General features: G+C 40.6%; 1 protein-coding gene across 1 annotated transcript in view; it reads left to right on the top strand.

The window, feature by feature from the left end:
• Positions 1 to 7,736: 7,736 nt before the first annotated feature.
• Positions 7,737 to 21,013, top strand: part of CEP70 (centrosomal protein 70) — an 80,721-nt gene continuing 67,444 nt past the window's right edge. Inside the window, exons 1-2 of the mRNA XM_065876056.1 lie at positions 7,737 to 7,864; positions 10,998 to 11,100. Of these exons, the coding sequence (XP_065732128.1) occupies positions 11,092 to 11,100 (9 nt within the window). The 5' untranslated portion in view covers positions 7,737 to 7,864; positions 10,998 to 11,091. The remainder of the gene's footprint in view (positions 7,865 to 10,997; positions 11,101 to 21,013) is intronic.

Here is a 21,013-nt window from a genome sequence, read left to right as displayed (position 1 = left end):
ATATAGGTCCTGTCTTAGAGGCCTGAGGAGCCCCTCTTCCCAGGGGCCCCAGAATGTAGTGGGGGTCAGCCCACTCGTGAAGTGTACCCAAGTCTGTCCCCAGAATAGGCGAGGCAGTCTGATTTCTCCGCTGGCTTCTTCTGTGCCACTGTTTCCTCCTTGGGTATAGGTTCTGGGATACCTGGAATTAAGGAACACACCAGTTTGGGCTGTATTTTCTACCTACTTATTCGCTGGGTCCAGGACACTGGAGATAGGAATAGTCGCTTGTTATCAAACAGGATTGTCATGGAAAGAAAGAAAGTCTGAACAAAATACTGTGAAAGGTATTGAACTGAGTGTGAAACGTACTCATCTGGCTGATCCTGCTTTTGACTTTATTTCCACTCTCAGAGTGTCTTCTTGTTACCCAAGAAGTACCTAAATGTTGCTCTAACCTCTTAAGCTGCCTCTCACCAACCTGCCCATGGACGTCAGTGATTTATCTTAAGACAGCAGCTAAAAATGCTTTCATTCACAATAGTCCATGTTTTCGTCGGGCCTCCATTGGAAAAGGAAATTGTTAATGGATTGACTGATTTTCTGAACTTACTACTTAAACAGCATGAATGGACATCAAAATAAAAGGGAAGGGGCTTCCCTGGTGGCACAGTGGTTGAGAGTCCGCCTGCCGATGCAGGGGACATGGGTTCGTGCCCCGGTCCGGGAAGATCCCACATGCCGCGGGGCGGCTGGGCCCGTGAGCCATGGCCGCTGAGCCTGCGCCTCCAGAGCCTGTGCTCCGCAACAGGAGAGGCCACAACAGTGAGAGGCCCGCATACCGCAAAAAAACAAAACAAAAAAAAAAAAAGGGAAAAGTTGCATAATCTGATACCTACAGGTTTAAAACTTTCCATGCACCCTTCCAGTGTTGGTCCAGCGTGACTGTTGTCTGTGTGTTAAAGGAAGAGGCACCAGTGCTTTTCAAACGAGCCCGGGGTCCAGGACTCTGGCCTTAGAGGATTGTATGTCAGCACCAGTGCCAGGAACCACAGCCTCCTGTTGCCAGCCAGGCTGCTGCTGCTGCTTGGGTCTCTCTCCTTCAGCCCATGGAGGCTCTGGCTCTATCTACACAAAACACAGAAAGTGGAGAAGCAGCGAACCAAGGTGAGTTTGTAGAACTTCAAACCAGAAAAGTTTGACAATTTCAGGAGAAAAGAGGTTTTGGTCTGAGTCATCTGGAGAGTGGGGTTTGTAGATACACCCTTAATTAGAGCAAAGAGCCAAAGGAAGGCACTTTTTAAGTGCCTAAGGATCATTCCAAGGCACATGTTCCAATTGCTTAAGACTACAAATCTATATCTAGTTTATTTTGAGAAATTTTAAAAATATGGAAAAGTACAGAGAAAAATACCCATATTCCCACCACCCAGAATTGACCATCGTTAAATGTTGGCTCAATAAAAAAAATCCCAGTAGAAGATAAAACCCTATCTGACTTTCACCCGCAGCACCATTACTTTCTTCTCCTCCCCAAAGGCCAGCGTTCTCATGGATTTGGTGCATTTGCTTCCAAGTCCACCTTCTATAGTTATATAGAAATTATATACATGAGTACATGTTTTAGGGCATGATATAGTTCTGCCTTAAAAAAGTATTTACATGGTACCATGCATGGCAACTGGGAATTTGTGTGAGAGCGGGACGGGATTATAGGAAGCCACCCTTTGGAATTCCTATTGTTGCCAGAGCTGATCCTGGTCTCTGCTCACAACCCTTCAACCCCCCACCTTTAGCACGAGTTCACCTAAATCTTTAAGTTAAAGGGTCCAGAGATAAGAAAGGAATCTATAAACAAAAAAAAACAGATGGAACCAGCTGGGACCAAGATGGTGATGAATCTGACCTACAACAGACCCTGAGTCTCATTATATGTTGATTTAACTACCTTAGCATATTAAATGACACACCCTACCAGCCACCAAAGCTGGACATTATACAACAAAAACGATCAAAACAGGTGGTATGCCACTCCTTTGGAAAAAGCCCTGCCTCTTCCCTGGTAGACTTATGCATATGCCTCCCTATCATTAGCCTCACTCCTCCTCCCTTTGTCAGTACTGTTTTTTTTTTTTTTTTTGGCCTCTCCCGTTGCAGAGCACAGGCTCTGGACCCGCAGGCTCAGCGCCCACGGCTCTCGGGCCTAGCCGCTCCGCGGCATGTGGGATCTTCCCTGACCGGGGCACGAACCCATGTCCCCTGCATCGGCAGGCGGACTCCCAACCACTGCGCCACCAGGGAAGACCTACAGTACTCTTTAACATTAAATCCCTCTTGCCAGGTGGGTGAGAAGATGATCTGTGAACTTAGTTCCCTGCTTCTCTATTCTTTGGCCGCTGAATAAAGCCTGTGCTGTGTTCATCTCAGCTTCCGTTTCATTATTCACTCGAACCCAAACGGAAAAAGAACCCTCCCCTGACAAGGCAGAGGGCCTTGGCCGGGCTATGGCCTGAGTAGGGTCCATACAACTTAATTCAGTAACAGTATCACTATCATCATCACATTTATTCACTATTTATTGACAATCTGTTATATGGCAGGCAGCGTGTGAGGGGATATGACAACGAGAAGCACTGATGGCTTTTCCCCACCCGTGAAGTTTACATTCTAGTGGAGAAGACAGTCACAAAAATTAGCAAACGGATGCAACGAGGTAGGTTGCCTCCACGATGGCTCCCAGAGCTTCCTACTTCCTAGTATTCACATCCTTGTATAGCCCTTGTCCAAGTGTTAGCAAGGTTGGTTTGTGCAATCAGTAGCATACAGCAGAAGTGATGCTATATCACATCCAAGATCAGGTTATAAAAAAGACTTCAGCTTCTGTCTTAGGTGCTCACACATTCTCTTCATCACTTCTTCTGTGGGAAGCTGCTATGTATGTGGACACTCAGGCAGCCTGTGGAGAGGTCCACTTGACAAGGAATGAACTGAGGCCAGCCAGCAACCACATGAGTGAGCTTGGAAATGGATCCTTCTGTCCACTTGAACCTTGAGATGACTCTAGCCCCGGCCAACCCATTGAGTGCACCATCACGAAAGAGTCTGTCCAGACCATGCAGTTAGCCTACTCCTGTATTCCTGACCCACAGAAACTTCCAGGTAATAAATGTTTGGCTTAAGCTGCTATGAGTAGGGGTAATTTGTTATGCATCAATAGATAACTAATACAGAGACAGATGAAATAATTGCAAGTTGGAATAAGTGCCTACACCAATCTTACGGTAGAGCAGATGCCCATTGGGAGAAGTGGTTCTTGGAGCCTGAATGCTGGTTTCAGATCCTGGATCCTGGCTCAGCCACATACTAGCAGTGTGACCGTAGCAAGTCATTTCTCTAAACTTCTATTTTCTAATTTGATCATTTGTAAAACAAAGATAATAATAACGGTACTTACATTAAAGTTGTGAAGCGTCAACAAGTTAGAAAATGAAAGTACTTAGCCCAGAGCCTGACACATTTTAAGGGCTCAATTCATTTAACTGTTGTTATGCTGTATGGATTCTTAAGCATTTGTTATTAATATATTTGCCTGAGCTGTTTGCTTATTGTCTTTCATACTGGAAAATGGCTACTGAAGGTGAATGCTGCTGTATAAATCTGACTCAGATTTAACAATGTAATTCAACACTGTATCGAGCACCTACTATGTGCCAGGGACTAAGCTAGGTACTGGAAAAAGATTAGTGAGGTATGATCCATGTCCCCATGGATCATACCTCCCCAGGGGAGGCAGAGGAAATGTATTAGTGTAATAAAGGATTCTAAGTCTAAAAGACTTGTGAGTCGAAGAATCTGCAAGAATTCTTCACCAAATGCCATTCATATTTGCTATACTTCTTATTGTGGGGAGGCACCGGATAGTTTTATACTCAGGAGAAAATTTGAGAATCAATTTAGAAAATAGATCTGTTTTAATTGCTAATGTAGGCTATAAATTACACTGCGGGGGACTTCCCTGATGGTCCAGTGGCTAAGACTCTGCGCTTCCAATCAGGGAGCCCGGGTTTGATCCCTGGTCAGGGAACTAGATCCCACATGCCGCAACTAAGAGTTCACAAGCCGCAACTAAAATATCCCTCATGCTGCAACAAAGATCATGCACACGGCAACAAAGATCCCACGTGTTGCAACTAAGACCCGATGCAGCCATATTAATACATACATACATAAAACCTTAAAAAAATTATACTGGGAAGTCAAAACACAGAGGAAAGCAGTACGACGAAATGAAGACAGGCTTTGGATCTCAGCTTAAATGCCACTTCCTCAAGGAGGTCTCCTGTATGTAACTCTATTCTCTTCCTTCATAACAATTATTATAATTATATGCTTATTTGTATTCCATATTTCTCTTCCCAACTATACTGTAAGCTCCATGAGGGCAGGTTTACTCACCACCGTAGAAAGTATCTAGTTCAATCCGTGGTACCTAACAGGTGCTTAATAAGTTTTTGTAAATGAACGAATGTTAAATGAGTGCTGAATCCTGGTGGGTAGATGAGGTCCATAGAAGACTCTTGAGACCAGTGCAGCAGGATGCTGACCTAAAGACTGAACTTGTGTGCAGGGCCCTTTCCTTTTCTGGCAGAGAGGTGCTAGAAAAGCCTTAGGGGTTCAGAAGAAGGGATTCCTTTGGAGGACAGTGCTCTAGAGCTTCCTCCCCTCCACTTGCTACATACAAAATCCAGGAGTGATGGGAGAGAGGTTCTATTGTTAGGAATTAGAGAATAAACAGCCTTTTTTGCTTTGAAGATTGTGAAGGATACTGGTGATCATCCATCTAGTGTCCATTTTCCTCTTGATCCTTACAGAACTCCAATTTTACCCAAGTAGCCATGTTTCCTTCTTGTAATCCATGTGACTCAAGGAGCACCCACACCAGAGGGTAAACTTTTCCTTGGTAACTTGATAAACTTGATATCCTGTACTTTCCAATAACTTGTCTTGGTAACTTGTTGAACCACTGCATCAAACAAGTCCAAAGTCTGTCTTGCCCCTGGACTTCCTGTTATGTGAGATAATCAATTTCCTTATTGCTTAAGAAGACAGTTTGAATCAGATTTTTTTTTAAATCAGATTTTCTATTCTATTTGCAGGCAAATAATCCTAATTGACCAATGATGTTTGGCCTCCGAGCTATAATTAGGGCAGCTACACTCAGAAAAGTGGGTAAGTCACCATATTACCCTGGAAAAGTCAAGCAGTGAGACTCTTTGTGTTCCAAGTGTTGAAAATGAAAATCTGCCAACCAGGCTAGTGTGAATAGCTAAGTATGGAAAGGGCAGGGGGTGGCGGTGGGGTGAGGACATGTTTGCATGGGGCAGACAGACACAGAGATCAAACTCATAGTGGCTCCAGCTGCCTGGAAGAAGGCTGAGTATAGGCCTGAAAGTTGAACCCTAAAAGCTGTGACCCTGAGACCTCCTTGTGAGAGACACCATGCCCTCCGTGGGAGATCCCTGTTGGCCTTTGTGGGACCTGCTGTGCTACAGACTTGCATCCTTTGACCAATTGGAAAGTACAGGTTGCAAACAGTGACATCGTGTGGCTATAAGATGCAATGACAAAGGCCACCAGGCCTTCCCTTCAGGTGTGTCACAGCCGGATTTTCCTCTGGGAATTTTTGGATCGCTTAACCTGCTATGAGTTTTTGAAAAAGGTGGGCAGGGGCCCTATTTGTAGATTCTGAATTTATTAAAGTGATACAGAGAGGATTGAGATGATTTCCTTTTGTGGAGAAAAAAGAACACTGATCATATTTGTACACTGTGGAGCCCTCCCCCCTCCTTTTTTTTTTTTTACAGTTTTTACTTATATATCAGGATGCAAGAAAGTTAGGCTTGAAAAGACCCAAACAAAAGCCTTTCCATTTTATACTCCTTTTGAAAACTCATCTATGGTTGCCCATCGCCTCCAGTACAAAGTCCCAGCTCCTTAGCACACCTGCTAAAGGCCTTCCTTCTCTGATTCTCCGATGATTCAACATACTCCTCAGCTTCCTCAGGAAGCCCATTATATTGGCCAATGCTTTGGGAGTTAGGTTTTGGGGGAGGGCAGATATGAGCTGTACCAAAGGAGTCCAGGTTTAATTACAGAAAGATAAAAAAAAAGTAAGGTTTACTGAGCACTTGTGAACTAGGCATTATAATAACGTGCTTTGGAGTTATTATCTTAATTTGCACATGAAGTTTTCTCTAAATACTGATAGGGACAGAGTACATGGCCAAAGTAGGTGATTAAATAGTTAATTCCTCTAGGGGATTGTAAGGAAAAAGTAGGGGAGACCCCTGTAAGTTAATGATCACTCAAGAAAGCAGGCTTGCTTAGCAACAAAACCATGCAACAGAAGCATGACTTGCCCCAAAACAAAACAGTCGTGGCATGAGACACATATCCTGCCCAGTGAGGTCAGTAAATTAATGATTCCTAGGACATGCTTCTCTGCACACTAAAAACAAAAATATAAGGAAAAGGTGACATTATACTGAAACCCGAGATGATTTATCATATTTTAGTAAATGTTACTGCCTTTTTGCTCATTTCCATTGCACCATGACAGTCCCAGTTCGACCATGTGGGGACAAGAAAACTCCTCCACCTGATGTGGAGGTGGAACTGATGATGGAAGCTTGATATCTACTCAAGAATGAGGAAGAAGGTGGTCTTCTTTTTCTTTGATTATAAAACTGTAGCCCACTAAGTTCTCGGAGCGGCATTCCCTTGCCCACCAGCTTGTAAGCCTCACAAGCGTCCTACCCTAATAAAACACTTCTGATCTATCACTTTGCCTCTCAATGAATTCTTTCTGTGCTGAGACATAAAGAACAGCAGGTTCTTGAACCCCCTCTCCCTCCACGCATTTCTGCCTTTCCTATCTGTATTGCTGGGGAACTCTTCACCATTCAGAATCATTCTTCTTATGCATCTCTCTAGGTTTGTAGTTCTCTACCTTGGCTGCACATTGGAATCACCTGGGGAGCTTTACAAACTACCAATGCCTGGGTCCTACCCAGCAGATTCTGATATACTTAACTTGGGGTCTGAACATTGTTGCCAAAGCTCCCCAGGTGATTCTAATGTGCAGCCAGGGTTGAGACGCACTGGTCGAGGAAGACTTCAGGGACCTAGGTAAATCCTTTTCTTTCCCTTCTGTGCCCTAGACACCTTTCTTTGATCATGCCTATCACACTGCACCTTAATTTCAGGGTGTATACCTATCTCCCTAACTAGATTTTGAACATCTCCAGCCAGATACTTTTGCATTTTTGGAGCTCGATGTATGGCCTGACACTTCGTGGAGATTTGGAAAATGTTTAATGGGAGGGTAAAACGTCATCAACAAACACTTATTTGCGTCCTCCAAATGCCAGGCGCTGCACCGCTCAGCCAGGTCTGGAACATAGAGAACACGCTGACGTAACCCGCAGGAGCTAGCAGACACGACGTGTGTATGTGTGTGTGTGTGCGTGTGCGTGTGTGATCCAGGTAAGTGAGAGAGACAACTTGAGCCAGAGCCTATGTTCAGCTGCAATGGAAGTGCGCAGGCGCAGACGACAAAACCAGCCCGGCACACACGGGTCTAAGTCAAAGTTAGGCCCCACCCCCAGAAGCGGAGCCAACCAGAGGGCGCGGGGCAGGCCCAGCCTTCCCGGGCGGTCCGAGAAAATCGCTCCGGCGTTTAAGCCAGAGCAGAGGGAGGCTCCTCGACGCGCTCGGGCTCGATTGGCCGGCCTCCCACGGCGTGGTAACGGTCGCAGAGGCGGGGCCGGGCCGCTGAGCCGGCGGGGTTGGGCGCGCTGCTGGAGGACGGTGGCGGCTGAGTAAGGTGAGCGGCTCTCGGGGTTCACAGAAGCGGCGGCTGGAGCCCCTGCCTGAGGAGCCCCGGGAACTGACCACACCTGCGCCCTGCGAGTGGTCAGACTGACCCTTGCTGGGGTTCCCAGAGAGGAGCAATGAAAATCCCAGTGTAAAGGCCGGGGGGAGCGGGGTGACCTGAGAAACCTGGTTCAAGTCTGGCTTCCCGCCCTTTGTGATCTTTGGCTTCCCATTTAACGTCTCAGCGCCTCAGTTTCTTCATTTGTAGGACACAGCTGGTAATTCTTGCCTTATATGGTGGTTGAGAAGGTTAAATGAGGCAGTGAGTGTGAAGCGTGGAATGATTGCCGGCGCAGCCTGGATTCTGGATAGGTTGTAGTTACTCCGTTCCCAAGCGTCCACTAGGTCCGACCCGCTCCACTTTGCAGTTGTCAAGGTGTTTGAGAAGGTCGCTTGGCTAGTGAAGGCCCGTAGCAAAAGGTGGGGGCTCCGCGGACGGGTAGAGTAGATATCTCCTTCTCCGGTTTATTAGGCCCATTTCAGAATCGGAGGGGCCTCTTTATGCGGAGCCTAATTTGATTTTTTTTTTTTTTGGTGGTTCTGAAAGCACAGTCCCATCTTTATTTTATTTTATTTTTTTTAAACATCTTTATTGGGGTATAATTGCTTTACAATGGTGTGTTAGTTTCTGCTTTATAACAAAGTGAATCAGCTATACATATACATACGTTCCCATGTCTTCCCTCTTGCGTCTCCCTCCCTCCCACTCTCCCCATCCCACCCCTCCAGGCTGTCACAAAGCCCCGAGCTAATATCCCTGTGCCTTGCGGCTGCTTCCCCCCAGCTATCTACCTTACTACGTTTGTTAGTGTGTATATGTCCATGACTCTCTCTCGCCCTGTCAAAACTCACCCTTCCCCCTCCCCATATCCTCAAGTCCGTTCTCCAGTAGGTCTGCGTCTTTATTCCTGTCTTACCCCTAGGTTCTTCCTGACATTTTTTTCCCTTAAATTCCATATATATGTGTTAGCATACGGTATTTGTCTTTTTCTTTCTGACTTACTTCACTCTGTATGACAGACTCTAGGTCTATCCATCTCATTACAAATAGCTCAATTTCATTTCTTTTTAAGGCTGAGTAATATTCCATTGTGTATATGTGCCACATCTTCTTTATCCATTCATCCGATGATGGGCGCTTAGGTTGTTGCCGTCTCCGGGCTATTGTAAATAGAGCTGCAATGAACATTTTGGTACATGACTCTTTTTGAATTTTGGTTTTCTCAGGGTATATGCCCAGTAGTGGGATTGCTGGGTCATATGGTAAGCCTAATTTGATTTTATTAAGAAAATCAGTGAGGTGAAAATACTGCAAGGCTAAGAGACCCGTGACACGCAGACCAAACAGGTTTTTGTACCACTTTATTTTCTAAACGTAATAATGTTAAACACTGGGCACGCATTACCTCTGTTGGTTTCAGTCCTCTGTATGAGGTTTTGTTTTGTTGTGTTGTTTTACTTTTGGTATTGCCAAGTAGGCCCGGGCCTTCCCCGCCCCACTTTGGGGAAGAGGTGGCTGACTAGGGTTTTGCCCGCAGCTTCTGCTTGGAGGCGTGTTCTGACCCTTTATGTAACCTCGTGGGGGCAGAATGATTTGGTTGAGATGAGATCCAGTGCTAATTCCGTTTCCTTATTTGCGGTAGATTCAGTTCTTTTTAGGAAGTTAAACAGCATGTTGGCATATTTTTGGAATAGAGCTTTTGCATTTAATAGACAATAGAGACTTTGAAAGCATTGGATGTTCCATTTATTGTAGTAAAGTGAAATACGTACTTTTGAGAAAGCTAATTCCACATTTTGATGTGACTCACTTGAGAAAGAACAGCTACTGGTCATGCTTTATTTCCAGTTCCCCCCCCCCAAAGTAGTGAAAAATGATTACATTTTAATTTATGGTGCATGTTACAGGGGCTTCAGACCTATAAAGGGCAAGTTACCAAAGGACTCTTGGGAGATCTCAGTGCAAGGAGATAGAAATGTGTTTTGCTTCTATGCACTTGGCTTTCTATGCTGTGTACAAATGAACTCCAACCCTGCAACTCCTATTCTCACAGTCTTACTTTAGGTGTGTTATGACACTGATTAAAGCAAGCTGCACCTTCTGCTTTGGCTTTGGGAAGCATTGGGTCTCTTCTGACTCAGAGTTCCAGACCTATGTCCTGTTACAGCTTGTAGTGGGGTAAAGGCAGCTGCAAACTATTGGCACATTAATTTCACAGTATGGACTTCTGAAAAAGGAGGGCTTGGTCACAGGTGAAATTGTGAAAGTTGTTCTCCCTGCCTTTGCTTTTTGTGTTCAGTGGTATTGTCTGAGAGTACGCCTGCCTATGAGAATTATTCTACTGCCGCAGACCAGCCAGAGAAAGAGGATTTCACCGCCCTGGGTAAGAAGGGAAGGGGTAAGGAACTGAAGTAGCACCGACGAATGGGGTCAGAAGGACCAAGACAACTGATGGTTGCAAGGCAAATTTTATTATGCTACAGTTGCAGATTATCTAGACTAGAAAAAGGAAGGTTGCCAGATGGTGGTTTACATTATCTACAGACTGTCTCGGCTCAAGGTTAACTTCCCTGGGAGAAAACCCATAAACCCAGAATCATCAAAAATAACCTGCACGTGCAGGGGGGAGACAGCTTTGCTTGTCTCATTTTACATTCTTTCTGGTCTCTGGGCCCTGGTGATTTATCTCCCATGGAATGGAACAAGGAGGGGAACAAGTAGGCACAGTCCCTTCGAGCAGCAGCGGCATGCCTGGCATGTCTGCAGCCTGCTCTCAAGGCTGACTGCTTCCCACATTCTACCTTTGAAGCCAGAATCAGAATTGATGCTAGATGACGATAGAATTGGACTCCCAGGTAAATGTTTCAACAGAGCAGGGACAGGAAAGATAAGGGGAAAGAAGACAATGGTGAAGGCATGTGGTGGTGAGCATCGGAGTCCATTAGCTAATTCAGTTGTTCCAGCTTCTGTTTAGTGGTTACCACCAGTAAGACAGATGCCTGTTCTGGGAATAACACATGACCATTCTTACTAGGAGATGAACTTTTTAAGATTTGGGTCTCTTTATGTTTTTGAAACTTAGATGAAGATCCCGTTTCAGATATGAGAGTCACTGAGTGATCATTTCATTGAGATCAACTTGAATGACCAGGTGAAAAGTGCAAGAGGACTGTGCTATGACTGAGGTATGTCTGATGTGACAGACAACTCTCTCTGGATGTTGAGAGACTGGAAAGGATCCGCTAATTATGGAATACTATATGTATATTTTGACCTCCTCATAATCCTGTCAGATACTGTATTTTTTTTTTTGGCCACACCCCACCACAGCATGTGGGAGTCTTAGTTCCCCAACCAGGGATCGAACCCATGCCCCTGCATTGGAAGTTCAGAGTCTTAACCACTGGACTGTCCGGGAAGTCCCTCCTATCAGATTTTTTAAACTCAATTAAGGAAACTGAGGCCCAGAATGGTTAAATAACTTTTTAAGATAACACAGATAGCTGGTCACCAACTCTGATCACCACTTCTGTGTGCCAGGCACTGTTCTATTTGTCCTTTCTATATTAACTTTCCTAATCTTCACAAGAACCTATGAGCTAAGTACTTTTATTATCTTCATTTTATGATAAGGAAATTGAGGCACAGAGATTAGTACTTTCTTGGTTGCCTGGCAGAATCCATGATTCGAACCTAGGCATTCTGGCTCTACCAGCCTTCTTTTAGTTAGTATTTCCTTTCCTTTTGCTTTTATTGTTATTTAACAAAATCTTTTTATTAAAAAGTGAATTTTTATTATGAAGTCAAACAAAAGAACATACATAAAAATGTGTAGCTTAATGAATTACTGAAAGACGATACCACCTAGGTCAGGGTGAAGAACCATGCTAGCTGTGTTAAAACTTCGCTCCATCCCAATTACAACTACTTGTGTACTCCCATTAGTAGACATTCTTCTGACTTTTATAGTAATTGCTTCCTTGTGTTAAAAAAAGTTTTTTCATAAATCTGTATTCTTCAGCACTATAATGTAGTCTTGTCATTACATTTAAAAAAAATCTCTTTTAATCTGTAGGTTTTCTCCCTATTCCTTTCTTTTCTTACAATTTATCTGATGAAGAACTTGGGTCATTTGACGTGTATACCCTACAGTCTGGATTTTGCAGATTGCACACTCATGTACAGTTAATTATGTTTCTCTGCCCTGGGTAATTCCTGTATATTAGTAGCTGGATCCAAGACTGGATCAGACTCAGATTCAATCCCTTTGGTAATTCTCTAGGTGGTGCTTGCCAAGACCATAGGAGGTGTGGAATGTCGCATTGTTTCTCTTTGTGTTTTCAGCACCTGTTTGTACTTGATGCCTATATCTGTTCATTGAAGGTTGCAAAATAGTGGTATTCTATTGTGGCTTTTTTACTTATTAGTTGGAATATTAGTCCTTTATCTATCATTTGAATATGCAGCAGTACAATTCCTTTAGGAAAGGCAACATAAGTGTTTTGATTCTTTCCATTTATTTACCAGTTTTTGAGAAAGTGAATCGATTTTTTATCTTCTGAAGACAATTCTTTTTTGTATTGTTTTTGAGACAATTCTTTTTAAAAATCTAATATCAGTATGAGGTCACGAATTTAAACATTTTACGTGTTTCAGTTCATTGCAATTATTATTATCAAAGCTCATGTGGTCTCATCTTTGGCTGGGGGGAGCCTATTCAAGCCTATCCTTTTGATATGACCCTACTAGTCTTTAATAGCTTCCTTGTTGTCTGATATCTTAAATCAATTCTGTCCCAAATCTGAAATCATCATTTCTTCAAGAAACTCTGTTTTTTTAAAGAAGGAAATAGCATTTCAAGATCATAATCTGTATTCTAGGGATACTGAGTCAGTCACTGTTTGAGGGCTTTCAGTAGACAGGCAGATATAAGTATCCTAGCTCTATCTATAGACGCACACAGAACTCTTTTCATCTTGTAAAGCTGAAACGTTATACCCGTTAAACAATAACTCACCATCCCCCCAAGACCCTGGCAACCACCATTCTACTTTCTGTATAAGTGGAATCATACAGCATTTGTTTTTTTGAGATTAACTAATGTCCTTAAAGTTCATCCATGTTGTAGCATATGTAAACATTTCCTTCCTGTTTAAGGCTGAATAATATTCCATTGTATGGATACACCATATATTGCTTATCCATTCATCTTTTGATGGAACTTGGGTTGCTTCCACATTTTAGCTATTGTGAATAGTGCTGCTGTGAACATGGATGTACAAATATCTCTTCAAGACCCTGCTTTCAATTCTTTTGAATATACCCAGAAGTAGAATTGCTGAATCATAAGGGCAATTCTACATTTAGATTTTTGAAGAACCACCATGCTATTTTTCACAGCAGGTGTACCATTTGACATTCCTACCAACAGTGCACAAGGGTTTCAATTTTTCCACATGCTCACCAACATCCTCACTATCTGTTTTTTTGATAGTAGCCATCCTAATGGGAATGAGGTGGTATCTCATTGTAGTTTTGATTTGCATTTACCTAATGGGTAGTGATATTGAAATCTTTTCATGTGTTTATGGGCATTTTTATATATTCTTTAGATAAGTGCAAGTTCCTTGCCCATTTTTTAATCAGAATTTTTGTTGTTGAGTTTCAGGAATTCTCTATATATTCTGGATATTAATCCCTTATCACAAATGATTTGCAAATATTTTCTCCCATTCCATGGATTGCCTGTTTACTCTGTTGACAATATGTTTTGATGCACAAAAGTTTTAAATTTTTGTGAAGTCCAATTTGTCTGTTTTTACATTTGTTGCCTGCGCCTTTCCTGTCATATCCATGAAAGCATTGCCAAATCCAGGATTGTGAAGCTTTTACCCTATGTTTTCTTCTAAGAGTTTTATAGTTTTGGCTCTTACATTTAGATCTTTGATTCATTTTGAGTTAATTTTTTTTTTTTTTTTTTTGTGGTGCGTGTGCCTCTCACTGTTGTGGCCTCTCCCGCTGTGGAGCACAGGCTCCAGACGCGCAGGCTCAGTGGCCATGGCTCACAGGCCCAGCCGCTCCGCAGCATGTGGGATCTTCCCGGACCGGGGCACGAACCTGTGTCCCCCGCATCGGCAGGTGGACTCTCAACCACTGTGCCACCAGGGAAGCCCCATTTTGAGTTAATTTTTGTGTATGGCCTTAAGTAAGGATCCAACTTCATTCTTTTTACAGTTTTCCCAGAAGAAGAAGAGACTGACCATTCCCCTTTGGATTTTTGGCACTCTTGTTGAAAATCATTTGACAATAAATGTGGGGAACTATATCTGGGCTTTTTATTCTCCTCCATTTGTCTATATGCCAATACCACTATGTTTTGATTTTTATAGCTTTGCAGTGAGTTTTAAAATCAGGAAGTGTGACTTCTCCAGCTTCTTTCTTCTTTTTCAAGATTGTATTGGCTATTCAGGGTCCCTTGAGATTCCCTATGTATTTTAGGATGGGTTCTCTATTTCTGCAAAAAATGTCATTGGGATTTTGATGGGGATTACACTGAATCTGTAGATTGCTTTAGTTAGTACTGATGTCTTAATATTAAGTCTTATGATCCATGAACGTAGGATATATTCCCATTTATTTATGTCTGTTTAATTTCTTTGAGCAATGTTTTGTAGTTTTCATCGTACAAGGCTTTCACTTCCTTGGTTAAGTTTACTGCCGTTTTTATTCATTTTTATGCTGTTGTAAATGGAGTTGTTAATTTCCTTTTTGGGTTATTCATTGTTAGTGTGTAGAAATGTACTGATTTTTATATGTTGATTTTTGTATCCTGCTACTTTGCTGAATTCATTTATTCTAACAGTTTTCTGTGTGTGTGTGTGTGTGTGTGTGTGTATTCTTTAGGGTTTTCTGCATATAAAATCATATCATCTGCACATAGAGGTAATTTTACTTCTTCCTTTCCAATTTGGATGCCTTTTATTTCTATTTCTTGCTTAATTGCTTGGTGAGAACTTCCAATTCTACATGGAATAAAAAGGCCTTTACACAGAAAACTATAAAACACTGATGAAAGAAATGAAAGATGACACAGACAGATGGAGAAATATACTATGTTCTTGGATTGGAATAATCAATATTGTGAAAATGACTGTACTACCCAAAGCAATCTAGAGATTCAGTGCAATCCCTATCACATTACCAATGACCTTCTTCACAGAATTAGATCAAAAAATTTTACAATTTGTATGGAAACACAAAAGACCCTGAATAGCCAAAGCAATCTTGAGAAAGAAAAACAGAGCTGGAGGAATCAGGCTCTCCAACTTCAGACTATACTACAAAGCTACAGTAATCAAGACAGTATGGTAGTGGCACAAAAACAGATCTATAGATCAATGGTACAGGATAGAAAGCCCAGAGATAAACCCATGCACCTATGGTCACCTAATCTATGACAGAGGAGGCAAGAATATACAATGGAGAAAAGACAGCCTCTTCAATAATTGGTGCTGGGAAAACTGGACAGCTACATGTAAAAGAATGAAATTAGAACACCATACCTAATGCCATACACAAAAGTTTTCAAAATGGATTAAACACCTAAATAGACCAGACACTATAAAACTCTTAGAGGAAAACATAGGAAAAACACTGTGACATAAACCACAGCAAGATCTTTTTTGACCCACGTCCTAGAGTAATGAATATAAAAACAAAAATAAACAAATGTGACCTAATTAAACTTAAAAAGCTTTTACACAGCAAAGGAAACCATAAACAAGACGAAAAGACAACCCTCAGAATGGGAAAAAATATTTGCAAACGAAGCAACGGACAAAGGATTAATCTCCGAAATATACAAACAGCTCATGGAGCTCAATATCAAAAAACCAAACAACCCAATCAAAAATTGGGCAGAAGACCTAAATAGACATTTCTCCAAAGGAGACATACAGATGGCCAAGAGGCACATGAAAAGATGGTCAGCGTCACTAAATTATTAGAGAAATGCAAATCAAAACTATAATGAGGTATCACCTCACACTGGTCAGAATGGCCATCATCAAAAAATCTAAAAACAATAAATGCTGGAGAGGGTGTGGAGAAAAGGGAACCCTCTTGCACTGTTGGTGGGAATGTAAATTGATACAGCCACTATGGAGAACAGTATGGAGGTGGCTTGAAAAACTAAATATAGGACTACCATATGATCTAGCAATCCCACTACTGGGCATATAGCCTGAGAAAACCATAATTCAAAATGACACACGTACCCCAATGTTCATTGCAGCACTACTTACAATAGCCAGGACATGGAAACAACCTAAGTGTCCAATGACAGATGAATGGATATAGAAGATGTAGTACTTATGTACAATGGAATATTACTCAGCCATATAAAGGAAAAAAATTGGGTCATTTTTGGAGATGTGGGTGGACCTAGAGTGTGTCATACAGAGTGAAGTAAGTCAGAAAGAGAAAAACAAATATTGTATATTAACTCATATATGTGGAATCCAGAAAAATGGTACAAATGAACCTATTTCCAGGGCAGAAATAGAGATGTAGTTGTAGAGAATGGACATGTGGACATGGTGGGGGGAAGGGCAGGGTGGGACGAATTGGGAGATTAGGATTGACATAAATACACTACCATGTGTAAAGTAGCTAGTGGGAACCTGCTGTATAGCCCGGGGAGCTCAGCTCCATGCTCTGTGATGACCTGGATGGATGAGAATGGGGTGGAGTGGGAGGGAGGTCCAAGAGGGAGGGGATATATGTATACATATAGCTGATTCACTGTGTTGTACACCAGAAACTAACACAACATTGTAAAGCAATTATACTCCAAAAAAAAAAAAAAGTGGTGAATGTGGACATCCTTGCCTTGTTCCTCATCTTGGAAAGCTTTCAGTCTTTAACCATTGAGTATGATGTTTACTGTAGCTTTTTAATATATGGCTTTTGTTGAATTAGTTTCCTTCTATTCCTAGTTTGTTGAGTGTTTTTATCATGAAAGGGTGTTGGGTTTTGTCAAATGCTTTTTCTGCATCAGTTCAGATGATATTTTTTTTCCTTCATTCCATTAATGTAGTGTAATACGTTGATTTCTTTTCATATGTTGAACTATTCCTACATTCCAACTATAACTCCCACTTGGAAATGGTGTGTAATCTTTTAATACGCTGCTGAATTTGGTTTACTAGTTATTTTGTTGAGGATTTTTGCATTGATGCTTATAAGGAATATTAGTCTTTAGTTTTCTTTTCTTGTATTGTCTTTGTCTGGTTTTGATATTAGGGTAATGCTAACCTCCAGGAATGAGTTAGGAAGTGTTCCCTCCTCTTTAATGTTTTGGAAAAGTTTGAGATGTTTTGGTAGAATTCCTCAGTGAAGCCACCATGTCCAAGGCTTTTCTTTGTTTGGAGTTTTTTGGTTACTGATTCAATCTCCTTACTAGTTATAGGTGTACTGAGATTTTCTATTTCTTTGTGATTCAGTCTTGGTAAGTTTTGTATTTCTAGGAATTTATCCATTTCATTTTGGTTATCTAATTTGTTGGCATACCATTGTTCATAGTATTGTTTTATAGTTTAAATTTCTGTATAATTGATAGTAATGTCCCCACTTTCATTTCTGATTTTAATAATTTGAATCTTCTCTTTTTTTCTGTTCATCTAGCTAAACATTTGTCATTTTTGTTGATCTTTTCAGCTGTCTTTCATTGACTTCCTCTATTGCTTTCCTATTCTCTATTTCCTTTGTTTCTGCTCTAATTAATCTTTATTATTTTCTTTCCTTTGCTAGCTTTAGGTTTAGTTTGTTATTCTTTTTCTAGTTTCTTAAGTTGTAAAGTTAGGTTGTTAATTTGAGACGTTTCACATTTTTTAATGTAAACTTTTACAGCTATAAACTTCCCCCTTAGCACTGCTTTCACTGTGTTCCGTAAGTTTTGTGTTTTCATTTTCATTAATATCATAAGTGTTTTCTGATTTCTCTTGTGATTTCTTTTTTCATCCATTGGTTATTTACAAATGTGTTGTATTTAATTTCCATAAATTTATGAATTTTTTATTTATGTTATTGATTTCTAACTTCATCCATTTGTGGTGACTTAATTTGTGGCCTAACATATAGTCTATCCTGGAAAATGTTCCACGTGCACTTGGAAGACTGTGTATTCTGTAGTTGTTCGGTAGAGTGTTTTTGTTGTTGTTTTTTTTTTTTTTGGCCACACCACTGCAGTGGAAGCTCAGAGTCCTAACCACTGGACCACCAGGGAATTCCCCAGAGTGTTCTTTATAAATCTGTTAGATCTGGTTGGTTTACTGTGTCACATCCTGTTTCATTACTTTTCTTCCTGTTTCATTACTTTTCTTCTATCTGGTTGTTATATCTATTATTGAGAATGGGGTGTTAAAGTCTCCAACTACTATTGTAGAACTATTTCTTCCTTCAATTATGTCAATTTTTACTTCATATGTTTTGGTGATCTGTTATTAAGTGCATAAGTGTTTGTAACTGTTATATATTCTTGCTGTATTGAATCTTTTATTAATATGTAATGTCCTTCTTTGTCTCTAGTAACCTTTTTTGATTTAAAGTCTATTTTGTCTGATACTAATATAGCTACCCTTGCTTTCTCTTGGTTATTATTTTCATGGAATATCTTTTACCATCCTTTCACTTTCAATGTCTTTGTGTTGCTGGATCTAAAGTGGGTCCTGTTTTAGATACATGTAGTTGGATTTCTTAAATTCATTCTGCCAATCTGTCAGGAGTTTAACCCATTTACATTTAAAGTGATTACTCATAGGTAGGGATTATTTCTCTCATTTTGCTATTGTTAGTAATATCTTATGGCTTTTTTTTTTCTCATTTCCTGTATTACTGTCTTTTGGTGTTTAGTTGATTTTTTTGTAGTGAAATGTTTTTCTCTTCACTTTTCTCATTTCCTTTTCTATATATTTTATCACTGTTTTCTTTGCAGTTACCATGGAGATTACATTTAACATTATAAATTATAACACTCCCCCACCTCTTTTAGTTGTCGATGTTGCACAATTACATCTTTATACATGTGTGCCCCAAAACATAAATTAATAATTATTTTAAATTAATTTAGTCTCTTATTTATTTTTGATTTATTTTTATTTTTGGCTGCATTGGATCTTCGTTGCTGTGCGTGGACTTTCTCTAGTTGCGAAGAGCAGGGTCTACTCATCATTGCAGTGCGCAGGCTTCTCCTTGCGGTGGCTTCTCTTGTTGCAGAGCACAGGCTCTAGGTGGGCGGGCTTCAGTAGTTGTGGCTCACAGGCTCTAGAGTGCAGGCTCAGTATTTGTGGTGCACAAGCTTAGTTGCTCCGCGGCATGTGAAATCTTCCCAGACCAGGGCTCGAACCCATGTCCCCTGCATTGGCAGGCAGATTCTTAACCGCTGTACCACCAGGGAAGACCCTAGTCTCCTAAATTAGGTGGAAAATGAGATGTGACATTACATACCAAAGTTACAATAATATTAGCTTTTAGACTAGTGATTGTTTTTTTAAAAATTATCTGTTTCTTAACACATTATTGACTGGAGACTTATTAATGTGTCTTTTATTACCCAAATGTTATTGACTGGAGATGTATCAATATGTTTTTAGAGAGTGATACAATTAACATCACTGTGCCAAGCTGTTAGAACTTAAAATTGATCAAAGGTTCTTTATACAACTTATGATTGTCATTATCATTCACATTTTGCTCCTTTAAGTTTTTGTTCCAATCTTGTGTATATTATAAATGCAATTTTATTATGGTAAAATTTTCAAAAATGATGCATTGTGAAATTTTGAGTGAAGAAGAATTTTTCAATGAATTTATGCAGGTACTTTCTCTGATTTTCCGAGTGACGTATATACTAGTGTCTCAGAAGATGATAGTTCTTCAGAATATAGTTCTGATTTAGATGATGTGAATATTAGGCCAACAAAAAGACAAAAAACCTTAGTGATTGATTCTGATACAGAAAGTGAAAATGAAGCTCATGGTGCTGGAGAATGCTTTGCTTCTACAGAAGAGTGGATTGAAGAAAACATTTCACGAAAATTAGAAGACTTACAGATGTGTCAGGTGTAACTATTGAGTGTAATAACCCACAAAGTGTTAGTGAAATAACAGAATTAATTTTTGGTAACTACTTTTTCGAGTTGGTCACTTCTCAGACAAACTTGTATCACCAACAGAATGAAAAATCGTATAAAAAGTGTGAGAAGGCTTCAAAATGGACTGATGTAACTGATAGGGACATGAAGAAGTTTCTTGGATTAATAATTTTGGTGGGACAAATAAGAAAGTCACACTGGAAAGAATATTGGTTGGTTGATCCCTTACTTGAAACACCTATCTTTCCAAAGATTATGACGAGAAGAAGGTTTGAACAAATAATGGCATTTCTTCACTTTAATGATAACTCAGAAACTCCATTTCCTGCAGACAGAATTTCAAAAGTTAAACCTCTTTTGGATTATTTTCTACCAAAATTTCAATCGATCTATAATACCCAAACAAGAACTATCACTTGATGAGGCAATCATAAAGTGGAGAGGACGGCTCAGATTCAAAACCTGTAATCCCAGAAAACTTACAAAACATGAAATTTTGGTCAGGATGGTTAGTGAAAGTGAAATCGGATATCTGTGCAACCTTGAGATTTACACAGGTGAAGGAAAGAAACTGCAAGAAACAATATTATGGGTCCTACAACCTTATCTTGATTTATGGCATCATATTTACTAAGACAATTATTACAAGTGTGTCCACATCTGAAATATTGTTGAAAAATAAAACCAGAGTTTGTGGGACCATAGGAGAGAATCCTGTCTACCAAACGAATTAAAGGAGAAATCTAAAAATCTACAGTGGGGAGAAATGACATTCTTACAGAAGGGAGAAGTGATTCTTATATGGAAAGATAAGAAGCTAGTCCGCATGGTGACAACTATTCATGATGCCTCCATAGCATCTACAGGAAAGGAAGACAGGAGGACTGGCCATCAGATAAGTCAGCCTACTTGTGTATTAGAGTATAATGTATGAAAGGAGTTGATT

The sequence above is a fragment of the Phocoena phocoena genome, chromosome 4, assembly GCF_963924675.1.
Source record: "Phocoena phocoena chromosome 4, mPhoPho1.1, whole genome shotgun sequence".
In the NCBI taxonomy this organism is placed as follows: Eukaryota; Metazoa; Chordata; class Mammalia; order Artiodactyla; family Phocoenidae; genus Phocoena; species Phocoena phocoena.
Note: the sequence above shows the minus strand (reverse complement) of the source record. Positions and strands in the feature narration are given on the sequence as shown.